This window comes from Dermochelys coriacea, chromosome 2 (genome assembly GCF_009764565.3).
Source record: "Dermochelys coriacea isolate rDerCor1 chromosome 2, rDerCor1.pri.v4, whole genome shotgun sequence".
NCBI lineage: Eukaryota > Metazoa > Chordata > Testudines > Dermochelyidae > Dermochelys > Dermochelys coriacea.
In genome coordinates, this window is record NC_050069.1 from 261,708,864 (window position 1) to 261,725,736 (window position 16,873).

The following is a 16,873-nucleotide window of genomic DNA, read 5'->3' on the forward strand; positions in this document are numbered from 1 at the left end:
GAAAATTGCACAGTAGGAGCTTCTTAAATGGCGCACTCCGGTGGAAAGAGTTGTGCGTTAAACCACTATCCTGATCATCGGAAGCTCAGAGGAACACACTGTGTTGGGAAACATGCACGTTTATTTCATGAATAGCTTTAAAAATGTTTTAATTAAAACTGTATGGCAGTAAAAGCAATTAGAATAGCATGCCAGTAAATATGTACCCACTAATATCAGTTCTCACATAAGCCTTGTTGATACTAGATGTTTAATACTAGATTTTTACCACTGACTGAGCTCCAAAAGAGGTAGTAATGGTGGGAGCATTTGTGTTAAGCCACCTTAGACTGCTGGCATTTTTAACCATGGTTTCATCTAGCTCCCTTCTTAGCATTGTGAGAGAGGCAATGCGAGCCAATAGATAGCACCCTAGGCTGGGATAGTGGAGTTCTGGGTTCTGTTCCCAGCTTGGCCTGCTAGGTGACCTTGGGCAAGTCACATCACTGCTCAGTGCCTCAGTTTTCCTATTTGTATAATGGGGTTAACAATACTGACATCCCTTACAAAGTTTCTTGTGATCTACTCATAAAAAGCAATATGTAAGTACTAGAGATTATTTTTATTGCATGACTAACTGGTTGAAATGCCAGCAGGCCATCTATATTAGCACTCTACTATTCTTAGCACCAGTGGTGGAGCTAGGTCAGGAAAGTTTAAAGAAAATGTTAGTGTAGACACAGCTATATGTGTTGTGTGCAATTCACCATTAAGGTGCAGTTCTGTCGCCCTCTAATGGGTGAACTACGTAGTGGTTTATAAATCTGATACTGGCTTTGAGTTAACAGACCTGGGTCTTTTAGCTGAGACAGTAGATGCTCACACTCTGAGGTCCAATTTTATTATTTATAGGTGGTGCCCTGGAGCCCCTGTCATGGACTCAGGCATTACATATGCAGTAGGCTTGAACTAGACCCTGGTCTACACTTGGGGGGGGGGAGATTGATCTAAGTTACGCAACTTCAGCTATGTGAATAATGTAGCTGAAGTCGACATACTTAGATCGACTTACCGTGGTGTTTTCACGATGGTGAGTCGACTGCTGCTGCACCCCCGTCGACTTCACCTGCACCTCTTGCCGCGGGGGAGTACAGAAGTCGATGGGAGAGTGCTCAGGGATCGATTTATTGCTGCCGGCCGATCCAGCGGGTAGTGACGACATACCCTAAGTATTCATTTTAAATGGAAGAGGTGTGCCTTTTATTCATTGGTTAGATACTGTGCACAGAATCAAAAGCAACTGTCACAGTCAAATGAGTATGCTATCAAATTATTAAAGGCCACATGAGCTAGTGGTCTGAGCATGGAACTGGGAGACATGATGCCTGAGTTTTAATCCCATCTCTGTCCCTCTAGGTGTTTATTATTATGTATTATTTTATAGCCGTTCCTGCAAGCCCTAAAGCTGATCTGCTAGGTGCAGTGCAAACATCGTAGATGTGGTCCCTGTCACAAAGGCTTTGAAATGTGTCTGACATTTTTCACTCTGATCTACTGTGTGACCTTGGGCAAGTCACTTTGGCCATCTCCTCAGAGGTATTTACGCACCTAACTGCCATTAAAATCAATCGGAGTTAGTCATCTAAATATCTTTAAGGATCTGGGTGTTCACCTCTTTGAAACAAAGGAATAATAATATTTAACTTATCTAAATCCCTCCCTCCTAGGAATGCTTTTTACTTTGTTTGATGCTTAGATGGTATTATGCATGCTGCAAAAGGTATAATCACAATTTAGATTGTCATTTATAATTATTGGTTGCGTTGGTCTGTTTTTATAGTTCAAACTGCAAGATCAAAGTTTTGGTAGTACTTTATTTGCTTTATGAGAAGAAATTTATTTTAGAAATGCAGTTACAAAAATGCAGAGCAGCTTCAAACTCATTTTAAAATTACACTTTTTTAATTCAGAAAGAGATGTAAAAAAGTCACACATTTAAAAAAAATCTTCAGTTTTTTAAATTAGAAATGTCAACATTTCAACATTTTAAAAAATGTTTTCTAGCTCTGTGGTTTGTTTGGAAAATATGCAGTAAAAATCACACTGAGATTATTTTCCATTTTTTATTGTGAAATGTCATTAAAATTGTCACATTTGAAAAAGGTTGACTAGTTCTCATGACAAACGTTCCTTAGTGGGTCCATAATGTATGTACTCAAGTTGCGTACTATGAACGTAAGCCCAAGCCTCCTCTCACTGGGCTCATTTGGCATAGAGAGGAAATCAACCTAACGGATCACTAACATCTTCTTTCCCTTTTCAGGTGCAAGCGGAAATTGGCCGGAGATGGCATGGGAAGAGCTATGGACTTATGCCAGTGTGGAGGAAGAGGACGAGGTGGACCATGCCATCTAGTTCTGCAATAAAAATGACTACCTCTGTGTGTTAGGGACAGCTGCTGGACTGGGAGCAATGGTGTTTAAGACCCCAAATGTGATTTAGGAACCTGAATTTAAATCATCTGACTGTAACTTAAAATGCCTGAGTGAATTAGAGAAGACTAATCCAGTTCTGTCTAGTTCCATAGAAATTCTCCACACCAGACTTCTACAGAAGGATATGAAGTTACAAGAATTACAGCATCAGATCAAACACCAGTTGGCTGCTTATATAATCCTTTTCATGTGTATCATATGCAGCACAGCAACAGAATCATAACACAACAACTTCCTCTTCTTTTGTCCATTTCTGAACTATTTTCATGGACTACACATTAAAGCACATCAACTGAGAGATCACCAAAAGTATCCTAAAGTGACACCATGAAAGTGTCAGATCTGGAATTCACTACCACCCTCTTCAAATTGTGGGAACTGGATTCAGACTGCTAGTTTTGAATCAGTAGACTAGCAAACAAGAAACAGAATGCCTTTTGAACCTACAGCACAATGTTTTCAGTCCCCTCATAAGTAAGGAGATCCAGAGTTAAGGCAAAACCCAACTATAGCCTGAACTCTTGATATTGTGCAAAAGCTGTTTCTCAAATTATGGTCCCTGGACCACCAATAATGTATCTTGGTAGCCTACAGGTGAAACTTTCTGAGAATTAAGTAGTAGGAAACTGAGCTGTTGGAGGAAGATGATTCCATGAGGGTGGTGTTTTATGAGAAATTGGGCTAACTAACTAAAACAAGCAGGGAAACCAATGAAACTGCTCATTGGAGAAAGAGAATACGATAGGCAACGTATTGATAAATTTTTACTTGAGAAGGGAAAGCAATGAGAATAATAGAAAAACCAGTGAGTAAGAAAGTAGGAGTTGTTTGAGAGAGACAAAAGAAGAAAATGAATGAGTGTGGGAAGAGACTAGAGGTGGTCAGGAAATTGTTTTTCCCTATGAAAATTTTTGACAAAAATAAAAGAAATGTTCACTTGCCAAACATTTTGATTCTTGATTTTTCAGGCTTTTGTCAAAAAAAAACAAACGCTATTTTTTTTTTCAGTTTTAAACTGGAAAAAACAAAATTTTTTTTTGACAAATTTGAATTTCTTTTGCAAAGATTTCTGTTTTTTTGGAAAAGCCATTCTCCATCAAAAACAAAAAAAGATTTCAATAGAAAATTTTCACCCACTTCTAGAAGAGAGTATAATAATGCATGATACAAGAGCTGGTTGTTACCAATTAGTACATGCAAACAGTAGCATGAATTCAGATTTCTCCATAATAGCGTCTGCTCTCAGAGGAACATATTGCCTTAAAGACTGTGGGCCAGATCCTCAAAGGTACTTAGGCTCCCAGTGAAAGTTAGGAGCTTAAATATCTTCCAGGATCTGGGCTACATGTCTGTTCTAGTGTCCGTGAGCACTCAAAATAGCAGGGACATAGGAATTGTGGGACTCACTCTCAACTATAGAAGGGCCAGGTGACTTAAGTTCTTTCTTAAACAGCTTTGGCTGGTTTTGCTCTCCATTGTCATCACACTCATTTAGGAGCTTGGGAATCAAAATGCATTCCCTATCTTTGTCCTTTTCATTGAGCTTTCCCCAATGGGTGCTGGAGTCTGGGGAGAGAGTGATTATTATCAGTGAACTTTTTGAATAGGAACAACAAGTTTCAGAAAGTGGGGAGGATAAACTTTAGTGAAAGATGATGGGTGAGAGGTCAATCAGCATCCATCCAGTCCTTTGGGCATTCCGCTGGGCTTTAATCTCAGCAGTTTAAACAACAAAAAATATAATATGGCAGAGAGAGGAGTGGCCTTCTCCTTTCTTGTGTGGTAGCCCGATATAGGTAATCCAATGGGATGGGTTGATCTCCATGGACAGATCTTCCCCCTCCCTTGTGGAAGTAAGGGTCAATCGCTTTGGCACTGGACCCCAATCTCCTTCCTCTAACCCATAGGCTTGCCTTCTGCACTAGGGATGGGGATGGAGACTGGGGGGTGCACAATTCCCAGCTGTGCAGTGACTCCCAGGAAAATATAACACACATTGGCACTCCTCAATATCTCTTACACAGAGCCGGGAGACCCCCTTCCCCTGCTCACGTAGATCCTGTGGGCACTTTGGTGGGTAGCACCTATAATTCACGTTGATCACATGACTGTATGTGACCCAAGGTGAAATGAGGGTTTTCCTGCAGTCAGTGCCTTATATAAATACCTATAAGAGTTGAGTGATGTAGTCAATGTGTATTAGATTGGAGGCATTGTAAGATTAAACCCTCAAGGTAATTACTTGAGTTTTCACTCCATACACCAGGAATTATCCAGCCTCAATAAGATTATTAATTTTCACATGATTGGGTAGAGAGAGTTTTCGAGCTTCTGAGGTTTTAAAATTAATCTTCAAGTTGGAAATGTATCCCCATAGAGCACATAGTGTCACCACACTGAGAAAAAAGAGAATGAGACTGAGGGCAAATAGAAATCTTTCTTGTACTTATGAGATCATTCTATGTTTGGTGTTGTACGTTTCTAAATGTGCGCATCATTTTCCATGTTCCCATGTCATGACCAGTGATATTACATGTGGTGTATCAGGACACAGATAACTGTTGAATTGATTGTCCTCAATTTTTTCCATTGTTTGTAATCCTGTCTTGGAAACCTGAAAATATTTACTTCACACGAATGTTCTCTTCTCGCAATTGGTTAATGATTTTTGTCCTTCCCGAGTGCTATTGGATCTTATCTGAAAAGGACATGGCAGATTTATAACACAACACATTAATACGTGGCCTTAATGAGTCCTAGTATTTGTGTTTGTGTACCAGCCTGCATTATGGGTTGAATCCAAAGGCCAGTGATGACAATGGCTCTCTTTCCAACTGACTTCAATGACCTTTGGCTCAAGCTTTATGCCACTAAGGTTTGACTGTGCTAAAGCAACCTGATAAGAATCAACATAATGAAGGCTAAAACAAGCAGGTGATGAAGGAAGCATTATTTTCAGAAATGGAGTGTATCATTCTCCTCACCTCCACCCAAATAATGGTTCTTTGGTTTGTGCAAGGCTCTACCATCTCCTAGAATACCCTCACTTTTTACTCCACTTTATTATTTCTGTGATACAGCCCATGACTGTGGTACCAGGATAAACATCCAAATTCACTTTTTTTGAGTTAACGTGGAAAAGCTTCAGACCATAAGCCAACCTCTGTGGGTGGGTAGGAAGAAACTTTCCCTCTGGACAGTTTATCTTAACATTGCCTTCAGCAGGGCTTCTTGTATTTTCTTCTGAAGTATCTAGCGCTGACTATTGTTGGAGCTGCAGTACTGGACTGGATTGACCACTAGGTTGATCTGGTATGGCAGTTCCTGAGATTGCATTTTCACTCCAAATGGTTACTTCTCAGGCAAAAACGTTCAAATGTAAATTTTGAAATTCAGGATGTTGTTCACAGACAAAGGCGAGAAATCGAATGTTCACCTATTTGCATGCAACACCAGCCATTTCATGAGAACATAATGAAACACACTAAATCTGTGGCACAAAAAACACCCACAAATGAAAGTGCCATTTTTCCTCTCATTTCAAGAATTTCTCCTAGAGTCTCATTTCTGTACATAACTGTACACAAAAGAGAATGAACTTGCTCAAGAGAAGCAGATATTGTCTTGCTGCTGTTACCTCTTTTAAATGTCAGTAACTGAACTCAGGTTTCAGAGTAGCAGTCGTGTTAGTCTGTATCCACAAAAAGAAAAGGAGTACTTCCCCATTATTTCCTCATGTTAATTTCCCCCCCTCCCTACTGGTCCTCACACATTCTTGTCAACTGCTGGAAATGGCCCATCTTAATTATCACTACAAAAGGTTTTTTTTCCTCTCCTGATGGTAATAGCTCTCCTTACCTGATCACTTTTGTTACAGTGTGTATGATAACACCCACTGTTTCATGTTCTCTGTGTACATAAAATCTCCCCACTGTATTTTCTACCGCATGCATCTGATGAAGTGAGCTGTAGCTCACGAAAGCTTATGCTCAAATAAATTTGTTAGTCTCTAAGGTGCCACAAATACTCCTTTTCTTAGTAACTGAACTGTTTCTTTGGATTTAGTGGTGTGAATTTTCCATCTCTTTGATGTAATTTGTCAGTAGACTAGCAGAGAATTTCCTGAATCTATACTTGTTTAACAAAGGAGTTGTGCTACTAATTCAATATGCTTTAATTGTAATCTTAATGTCTGTTATAACACAGACAAACACGACATATCACAAGGTTCGCCAGTGTATCCTTGATTAAAAGGTGTTACCTAGAATAAGAAATTAAACTATTTTTACATTTGCATTTTTACATTTTACAATTTTTACCTTTTTTGTTTTTTGGAAAGGGAGTGAGATTTACAGTAAATTCAGGTTTCAGAGTAGCAGCCGTGTTGATCTGTATTCGCAAAAAGAAAAGGAGTACTTGTGGCACCTTAGAGACTAACAAATTTATTAGAGCATAAGCTTTCGTGAGCTACAGCATCCGATGCATCGGATGCATCCGATGAAGTGAGCTGTAGCTCACGAAAGCTTATGCTCTAATAAATTTGTTAGTCTCTAAGGTGCCACAAGTACTCCTTTTCTTTTTACAGTAAATTCAGACAGTCCTGAGCTGGCCTAACATTAAGAATTTTCCAACATGTGTGTGCTTACTTCACCACCCAGTTATGTTCCTCCAGGTTCTTGGCTTTCATATGCAGTCAAAAATTGTATGAAAAGTGAATGGAACTGGAACTCCTTCAGGCAATTATACTAACCACAACTGTTGTCTCATTGTGGCTCAAAATGAAGCTAGAATATAAATTTGGACTATGATAGTGGCAAATCAGGCCACTGAGTCAAAACTTTTACACTCTTATTTGTGTTTCTAGTGGGAAGAAAAAAAAAAAAAAACTCTTAAAAGACATATTCTGACTTTCTACAACCAGAATACCTGGAGCTGTGATCCAATCATCTCACAAGCTTTTTTCTGCTTTCATGAAAAATCCCAAGATTTTCAAGGCTGTTGTAAGAAATGGTGTTGTGATACAATAGGTTACATGCATATTTCTCAGTCAGTACAGAATCAATGATCTAGCGACTTTTTGTGACACCCATTGACTTTGGGAGATCTACTGAAATTGTAAGCTCTTGGGTCAAGGACTTTAATCTTCTTATCTTTATGTCATGTTCCTAGCTATATAGATAAATAACAATACTAATAATTATCAGTAAATAGCAGCTTTGTGAGCACTGTGTAGCTGAAGACCCCATCTTCAATTAATAGCTGAGAATAAATGTCCTATTGTAGCATGTTGAATCTGTGTTCAGTGCATTAAATTATTCACCCAGGTAGCACTTTCTCTTGTTCTCTTGTCTATTATTCTGCCCTCAGACTTTTGAGTTCTCTTTGTTCATTTAGGCAGCTCCATTAGTTCTGCTAAATATCCATATTCGAGATTCTATTGCTGCCCTTCATCACAGTATGTGAGCATCTTCCTTGTCAAAGCACTAGCCATAGCAAAGTCCCTAGCACTACGCTTATTTTTATTTTATTATGGCAGAACCAGCCCAGAGAGGGAAAGGTAACAAATTCAAACCAACACAAAAGTGAGGTTATAGTGTAATGCCAACAGACCCCGCTCATCGGTGGGTGAGATTGAACCGAGGCCTCTAGAGCTTAGTGCATGAACTTCTACCGCACGAGCTAAAAGCCAACTCGCTCTTAGCTAAGGCTGTAGAGCAAATTCATTAATCTCTCTCTCTAAGTAGTCTCAGTGCCACTAGATGGGACAGAACACCACACCCAAGAGGTGTATGGGTTGCATACTTCCCTAGCTAAGGAAGCATGTCCTGAGCTTGAGAGACTTCCCAGTTGAAATCCTGGATGAGCCCCCACTTGTAATGCTGACAGACCCTGGTCGTCAGTAGGCAGGATTGAACCGGGTACCTCTGGAGCTTAGTGCATGAGCCTCTACCACAGGGATTGGCAACCTTTGGCACGCAGCCCATCAGGAAAATCTGCTGGCGGGCCAGGATGATCTGTTTACCTGCAGTGTCCGCAGGTTCAGCTGATTGCAGCTCCCACTGGCCGCGGTTTGCTGTTCCAGGCCAGTGGGGGCTGCGGAAAGCGCTGCAGGCCGAGGGATGTGCTGGCCACCACTTTAGCAAAGCTTTTGACATGGTCTCCCACAGTATTCTTGCCAGCAAGTTAAAGAGGTATGGGCTGGATGAATGGACTATAAGGTGGATAGAAAGCTGGCTAGATCATCAGGCTCAAAGGGTAGTGATCAATGGCTCCATGTCTAGTTGGCAGCCGGTATCAAGTGGAGCGCCCCAAGGGTTGGTCCTGGGGCTGGTTTTGTTCAATATCTTCATTAATGATTTGGAGGATGCTGTGGATTGCACCTTCAGCAAATTTGCAGATGACGCTAAACTGGGAGGAGTGGTAGATATGCTGGAGGGTAGAGATAGGATACAGAGAGACCTAGACAAATTAGAGGATTGGGCCAAAAGAAATCTGATGAGGTTCAACAAGGACAAGTGCAGAGTCCTGCACTTAGGATGGAAGAATCCCATGCACTGCTACAGACTAGGGACCGAGCAGCTTGGCAGCAGTTCTGCAGAAAAGAATCTAGGGGTTACAGTGGACGAGAAGCTGGACATGAGTCAACAGTGTGCCCTTGTTTCCAAGAAGGCTAACAACATCTTGGGCTTTATAAATAGGAGTATTGCCAGCAGATCTAGGGACATGATCGTTCCCCTCGGTTCAGCATTGGTCATCTGGAATACTGTGTCCAGTTTTGGGCCCCACACTACAAGGAGGATGTGGAAAAATTGGAAAGAGTCCAGCGGAGGGCAACAAAAATGATTAGGGGGCTGGAGCACATGACTTATGAGTAGAGGCTGAGGGAACTGGGATAATTTAGTCTGTGGAAGAGAAGAATGAAGGGGGATTTGATAGCTGCTTTCAACTACCTGGAAGGGGGTTCCAAAGAGGATGGATCTGGACTGTTCTCAGTGGTACCAGATGACAGAACAAGGAGTAATGGTTTCAAGTTGCAGTAGGGGAGGTTTAGGTTGGATATTAGGAAAAAAATTTCACTCGGAGAGTGGTGAAGCACTGGAATGGGTTACCTAGGGAGGTGTTGGAATCTCCTTCCTTAGAGGTTTATAAGGTCAGGCTTGACAAAGCCCTGGCTGGGATGATTTAGTTGGGGATTGGTCCTGCTTTGAGTAGGGGGTTGAACTAGATGACCTCCCTTCCAACCCTGATATTCTGTGATTCTAAGCTGCCGCCCATGGACAAAGGCCCCTGCAATGGCAGGGAACTGATTAGTGAAATATGCCCAGATGATCCTAGCAGGTGAACTGTACTCCCTGATGCAGAGGAATGTGAACCTCCCCATGGCCGATCCCTGCTCACCTCAGCTGTGGGAAAATCCCTTCCCAACCCCAAATTTAGAAGTCAGTTTGACCCTGAGCATGTGAGCAAGAGATACCAGCCAGGCATCTAAGAAAGGGGATTCTTTATACCACCTTAGCACATTGGTCCACCCCATCCAGTGTCCCATCACCAGCTATAGCTAACCTCTTATGCTTCAGAGGAAGGTGAAAAATAACCTCAAAGTACATCTGACCAATTGAGCATCAGGGAGAAAAAGTCTTTCCTGACTCCTGCAGGTGACTGGTTAAAGCTCTGAAGCATGCGATTTAATTATAATCATGGGAGTAAAGGTGCAGCCTCCTATGGTTTTATCCAACATATAGAGAGGGTCAGCACTATCTTACCCAGTGAAATCCCTATAAATTTCTAGGGGATCGGTGCCACAAAGTGTAGCTTTTCATTGGTTCTGTCTCTACTGTTAACAGCCACCTCTCTTCAATGAGAACATTGCAGCAAATACATGGAGTTTCCTCTGACATAGTTCTGTGGGGTCAGAAGTATATTGGTTTGACCACTCTCACTATAATAGGCAAAAGAACGGGCATTCCACTCTTTACATCCCCTTCAAATAAAAAAGTAGAGATGGGCCCAAACCACAAGTGCTTTAAGGAATCTTATGAGTCCATTAGTAAAATGTGGATGTGACACTGGGTTTAGACTTTAGCCTCCCCCAATGTTGGGGTCATTTGGGTGTTTGTAGCTATTTCTATTTTTTAAAAAACAGAAGCTCCTGTGTTTGTAAGTTAGGTAGATTACAACAAAGGACCACCCCAGCCAAACACAGTAGTCAGTGCTATCCTTAACTCTGAAGACACTATCCCCTAGTTGTCAGAGAGTTTTCTGAAAACTGAAATTGAATGAGATTGGGCAAGCAGAATCTACATCTGCTTTGACTGTCAATTATATCTTCATATGGAGTACCCATCCCAAGCTGCACTCATAGTGTGTCAAACTAAGAGGCTAATATGATGTCCTCAAGATCAATGATTACATAATTACTACAAAGAGCATAATGCTTTTAATCAAAACTATAAACCAATCTAAATGATCTGTTCCCAAAGTCCCAGTACTGTTTGTTGATGAACATGATCTCATAAAAGCTTTTGAAAAATTATAGTTATTGTATAATGTTAAAAAAAGAAAGTAGAAAGAGAGATTTTTTATTTTAGGTAGTAATAGGATTTGGCAAGCATTTTACAGTATAGTAATAGTAAATGCTATATATCTTAATGGCTAAGAACCATACATATGTATATTAGTGTCTCCTAAATTTTCAACAATTAGAATATATGTATGTATATATATGTATAATATAATATAGCATAGATCTCTGTTCCTTTACTTATCACGTTGACTTTATAAGTGACACTGATTTACCTACTCTTCCTCTATGTTTGAAATATTATTTGTTTGACAGAAATATTGGGCCTTGTTCTCATTTTCATGTAAAGTATATATAAATACACTTTATGTATAAATATAACTTACACCTGTTTGATGACCCTTTTGTACTGTAATGGGACCTTTGCATAATTATACATGCATATTTAATATACTTTGCATTGCAGTACAATATCTGGGCACCAGCTATATACAAGCCTCCTCAAGACAGGAGCCATATGATGATGAATACGTTGGTTGTTGCAAGTTCTTTCTGTACTTTTGTTCCATTTCTTCTTCTGCAAAATTCCACCCATTTTGGCTGCCGAACCCGAGATCCCCTGGGCCTGATTGTCAGAGTGCCAACTGAAATCAAGGCACCCTGTATCAGTGGCCACTTCTGAAAACTCAGCTATAAATGCCTCTTGGTTCTCCTCTGTTGTACAGTTCTGTGGCCTGTGTTACGCAGAAGGCTACATAATCATAAGAGTCCCTTCTGGCCTTAAAATCTATGACACTAAATAGAAAGCAATGTTCTTTTTCCAATTTCCATTGTAGCTAGGCTGAACGGACACATGTTTACAGTGTTTTAGGAAAATTACTCTTTTGTTCTAGCAACTCACCTATTATACCATACACAACAAGTGCTCACTTAGTTTAATCAAGTAGTTCACAGTCACTGTGAGCCAAAGCTATATTTCTGGCTGCATCTCTCCCTAACTGAACTTTTATAACGTACATTATTCTCAATAACCACTGCACTGCCCGGTGACTGCTATAATGTAAACAGAACAATTTAACTGCACGCTTACTGCATTGGCAGGCTGGAGTCATTTCTCAGGTTAGCTCTTGTGCTACCTTCTCAACGCCAGTGAGAATGACCACCCTTCAGTGGGTGGAAAGTAATAATGGACTGAACAAACAAAAGAGAACACAGAACCCAATCTGTTTTGACAATGGAAGATCACTTGATCTTCTGCCTGCATGAAGATAGAAACAAGTGATCTCTCAAGAGAAAAGCAACATTACAGGAAAATAAGTGGGTGTGACACAATCTTACAAAAGCAAGAGAATTCCTATTTTAAAGATTTCCCCAATGCTAATGAGGGGTCCTGTTGTGTGTACAGATGGGGGAATGTTTTTGTCCAAGCCTTTTTACGGCTGAAAAATGCAAATGTGGCAACATCAGAACATTTTATTATCAGTTTTGCTAAGCTGTTTCAGTTGAAAATAGCCTAAAAATACCCCACCCCAAAATCATAGCATTTTGTTTCAACCTTTGTGAAACAAAATGTTTTGATTTTTTGGTTCAAAATGACTTTTCATTTAAAAACTTGTTAATTTTTTTTTTAAATCCCAATAAAATATTTTAAAATGATTGAAATCAAAATGGAACATTTCAATTTTATTCAACTGAAACTTGTCAATTGACGTGTAATACAATTGTTTGATATTTTGATTATTCAAAAATTTAAAATATATTTTCAGTTCTACACCCCCCACCCTTTTTTTTTTTTTTGAATGACCAGCAAAACAAAATATCAATTTTTCTTCCACCTCTACTTGTCTGTAGATTTGGGGGATGGAGTAAGGCTGGGGATCTGTAGATGGGCCAATAAGACTGGGTAATGAAAGCAGCGTTGAACTTCATTATGCATGGAGCCCAGGTGCTTTTTGGAAATAGGTACTTTATTCAATTAATAGAATGGATCCAAGAACTTTCTGAGCTTCTAGCTCCCTATGTAGCATCTCACCCCGCAACATGTGGGGCTGGTGGCGCCTGGAGGACAAAGAATGGTATCTTTGCCACTGTGGACCTTGGACTATGGAAGGTCCCCCTTTTAGGTCTGAGAATGAATACAGAACCACCCTCTTTTTTTAGATGGATGGTGCTTTAATTGATAGTTGTGTTCAGTTTAATTGTTGTTTTGATACTTCTTTTAGTTCTTTTATCATATAAAATATAAAGATTAAGATCCAGGCTACATTGTGTATAGATCAGCATGGAGTATATTCAATGCATTATTTTGACTGTTACTATTATTTTATTTGCAAAAAGAAAAGGAGTACTTGTGGCACCTTAGAGACTAACAAATTTATTAGAGCATAAGCTTTCGTGAGCTACAGCTCACTTCATCGTAGCTCACGAAAGCTTATCCTCTAATAAATTTGTTAGTCTCTAAGGTGCCACAACTACTCCTTTTCTTTTTGCGAATACAGACCAACACGGCTGCTACTCTGAAACCTATTATTTTATTTATGTAGATCTGAAGAAAAAAACCCACTCAAAACCAATGAGTGCCTCTCCCGCTAGATGGCAGCAGGAGACCTCAATAGACTGTCATTCAATCTGCAAATTGCTCCTATCTTTGACTCTCTCTCTTGACACACAACAATTAAGATGTTCCTTTCGACGGATGAATTGCTTGACTCGCTTTCCAGAGAGTGGTTCAAAATACAGAGGAATTCCAGCACCAGTGAAATCCGCTGTCCGTTGTCCAGCTGGGATGTTAATCCCTTTCCTTTCTGCCTCCCTTAGGTCTCTGCAGTGATTGTGAAGGCACTGAGAGATCTCCTCAGTGGGTTATAGCGTCACAGCACAACGATTGCTTTTTCCACGGGGCACCATTGTGTCCCTGGGCCTGTGTGCCAGCTCAGGGCACTTTGGAGGAAGGAATATGGCACCCCTTCACTACACTGCAAGCACTAGCTGCAGGTTTGGATAATTTTTGGTGGTGTCCAGAACAGGTCCAAGTCCCGCCCCCTTCCCACACCCCATCTAAGCCTCTGGGAGGGAGTTTGGGTGCGGAGGTGGTTCAGGCTCTGGGAGGGAGTTTGGGTTGGGAGGGGTGAGTGTCAGGCTCTGGGACGGAGCTTGGGTGCAGGCTCTGTGATGGGCCAGGGGCTTGGGGTACAGGAGCGGGTCATGGGGTCAGCGCTTACCTTGGGCAGCGCTGGCTCCAAAAGTGACCCTTAAACCGCTCTGGCAGCAGCTCGGTGCTCAGGCAGCATGGGAAACACCTCCCACCCAGGGGCTGCTTCCCAGAGCAGCATGGAGTAGGCGGACAGGAAGCCGCCTTAGTCCTGCTGCTCTGCTGGTGGTGGCGGCCGCCGCCCCCCCGGCCCCTTTAAATTGCCCTGGGGCTGCAGGTGGGGCAGGGAGACGCGCTGGGGAAGGTGCGTGGGGCTGGCAGACAGGGTCAGGGAAGACACTCAGCCCCAAACATTGGTGGAGCAGGGCCCCCAGGCCCTGAATATTCCTGGATCCCAGGCACCATGGACCCATACATCTTGCTGCCCCTGACTGCAAGAGCTTTCTGTAGTGCTGGTAGTAGCATGTGTGTTGGTGGGGAGGAAACAACCTTCATAGAGCTGCTCTCCCTTCTGTGTAGGTGAACAGGACATGGGTGGGTGGGGCAATTGATAGAGCCTTAGTTCCACCCTCCAATTGCACCAGTCAGCACAGCTGCACTGGAGTAAATGGGGAAATAATTTTTGTCAAGGATAGGGATAGCGCATTATATAACCCTTGAAGGAAATGGGGAACCAAGGACCAGAGAGAGTCAGTCTGGTTACTAGTCTATACTTTGGCAATGGAATTGGGAGCTGCCTCTTACTCAGCGCTGGGTGTCAAAGCCACTTAGTCCCTCGTGTTAGTTTCCTACCTCTGCTTTCAGAGACTGGCAACAAGACACAATATCGATAAGAAAAGGAGGACTTGTGGCACATTAGAGACTAACAAAATTTGAGCATAAGCTTATATACACAGAGAACATTAAACAATGGGTGTTATCATACACACTGTAAGGAGAGTGATCACTTAAGATGAGCCATTACCAGCTGAGGATGGAGGGGAGGAAGAAAACCTTTTGGATTGATAATCAAGGTGGGCCATTTCCAGCAGTTGACAAGAATGTCTGAGGAGGGGTGTGTGTGTGTGTGTGTGTGGGGCGGGGAAAGCAACAACATTGGGAAATAGTTTTACTTTGTGTAATGACCCATCCACTCCCAGTCTCTATTCTGTAATAGAGTGACCAGAGAGATTGAAGTCTCTACGTAAAAGAATGAATGGACACAAATCAGACGTCAAGAATTATAACATTCAAAAACCAGTTGGAGAACACTTCAATCTCTCTGGTCGCTCGATTACAGACCTAAGAGTGGCTATTCTTCAACAAAAAACTTCAAAAAACAGACTCCAAAGAGAGACTGCTGAATTGGAATTAAATTGAAAACTGGATACAGTTAACTTAGGCTTGAATAGATATTGGGAGTGGATGGGTCATTACACAAAGTAAAACTATTTCCCCATGTTATTGCTTCCCCCCACCCCACCACACCCCACTGTTCCTCAGACTTTCTTGTCAACTGCTGGAAATGGCCCAGCTTGATTATCAATCCAAAGGTTTTCTTCCTTCCCTCCATCCTCCGCTGGTAATAGCTCATCTTAAGTGATCACTCTCCTTACAGTGTGTATGATAACACCCATTGTTTCATGTTCTCTGTGTATATAAATCATCTCCCCACTGTATTTTCCACTGAATGCATCCGATGAAGTGAGCTGTAGTTCATGAAAGCTTATGCTCAGATAAATTTGTTAGTCTAAGGTGCCACAAGTACTCCTTTTCTTTTTGCGAATACAGACTAACATGGCTGCTACTTTGAAACCAACAATTTAGATAGAGATTCAGCTTTTTGGAAACCCCTGATGTCATGCAGTGTTCATCATTTGTCATATCCATGACATTCTGATGTGGATCCAGATCTGGATTCTGAATCCGCTGAAGAGGGTTTTATTGAAATCTGGTCTTTAGTTTGTTCACATCGCTAATTACATCTATTGGTTTTTTGTTAAATGTAGATTTTGCATGTGTGACTGAATATGAATTTTATAGCATGATTCATGATTTTGATTCAATCAAAAATGTCCAGTTGTTTGATAAAAAAACCCAACATTTCCCACAGGGGGGGAACCCACACATTTTCTTCCATTATATTTCACCAGAACTATCATTCTTTGGAAATTAACACAAGTGAAAAAGTATGGGGATCCTTTTCAATTCAACAGCCCACATACAATAGTGGGGAATAACTTACATACTGGTACAGATCCAGTTGATTACCACTTGGGTTGGTAGGATGTGAGCCTCAGCCACTATGTGATTCCCTCAGGCTCCATTTCCTCAACCCAACAATTTCTACATTCAAATAATCCGCTCACAAGCGTAAAGTTAAAGCTTTACTGGCTTGGGGTCCTCCAGAGGAATGTTCTCAGTACATGCTCTGGCGTGGGTGGTTGAATTTTAGAGTAGCTAGCTGCAAGTGCCACTGTCTAAGGCTCTCTCCCTGTCCCTCCACTTTCAATAGTTCCTATTTCCTGAGTGCTCTTTCAGTATCTCAGTAACAAAGGGAAAGTAGCATATAAGTGCTGGCTGGATTTTAATTTAGCTCTCTATGCTTTAAATGCTTTGGGGAAAAAAAAAAGAGAGCAGCTTTTAATAAAGTAGAGATGATTGGAACACCAGTAATTTTCTTTCCTCTCTGCCTCTTCAAAGAGACTGCAGAGAATATAATTTAATTTGATTAATTTACAGCTCATA

At 41.2% G+C, this 16,873-nt stretch overlaps 1 protein-coding gene and 1 long non-coding RNA gene across 9 annotated transcripts in view; both read left to right on the top strand.

The window, feature by feature from the left end:
- Positions 1-5,112, top strand: part of GHRHR (growth hormone releasing hormone receptor) — a 70,051-nt gene extending 64,939 nt beyond the window's left edge. For 3 of the 8 annotated variants that reach the window (XM_038391946.2, XM_038391944.2, XM_038391948.2), the window contains one exon: positions 2,303-5,112. In XM_038391946.2, coding sequence (XP_038247874.1) covers positions 2,303-2,428 — 126 coding nt within the window. In that variant the 3' untranslated portion in view covers positions 2,429-5,112. Of the gene's footprint in view, positions 1-1,423; positions 1,576-2,302 lie in introns of those variants that run through there. The other 5 variants (XR_005291341.2, XR_005291340.2, XR_005291342.2 and 2 more) reach the window with 4 other exon arrangements.
- A 1,275-nt stretch (positions 5,113-6,387) lies between these two features.
- Positions 6,388-7,807, top strand: LOC122459065. The gene is made up of 2 exons (XR_006279505.1): positions 6,388-6,838; positions 7,069-7,807. It is a non-coding gene; the product is annotated as an uncharacterized LOC122459065 (long non-coding RNA).
- The last annotated feature ends 9,066 nt before the right edge of the window (positions 7,808-16,873 follow it).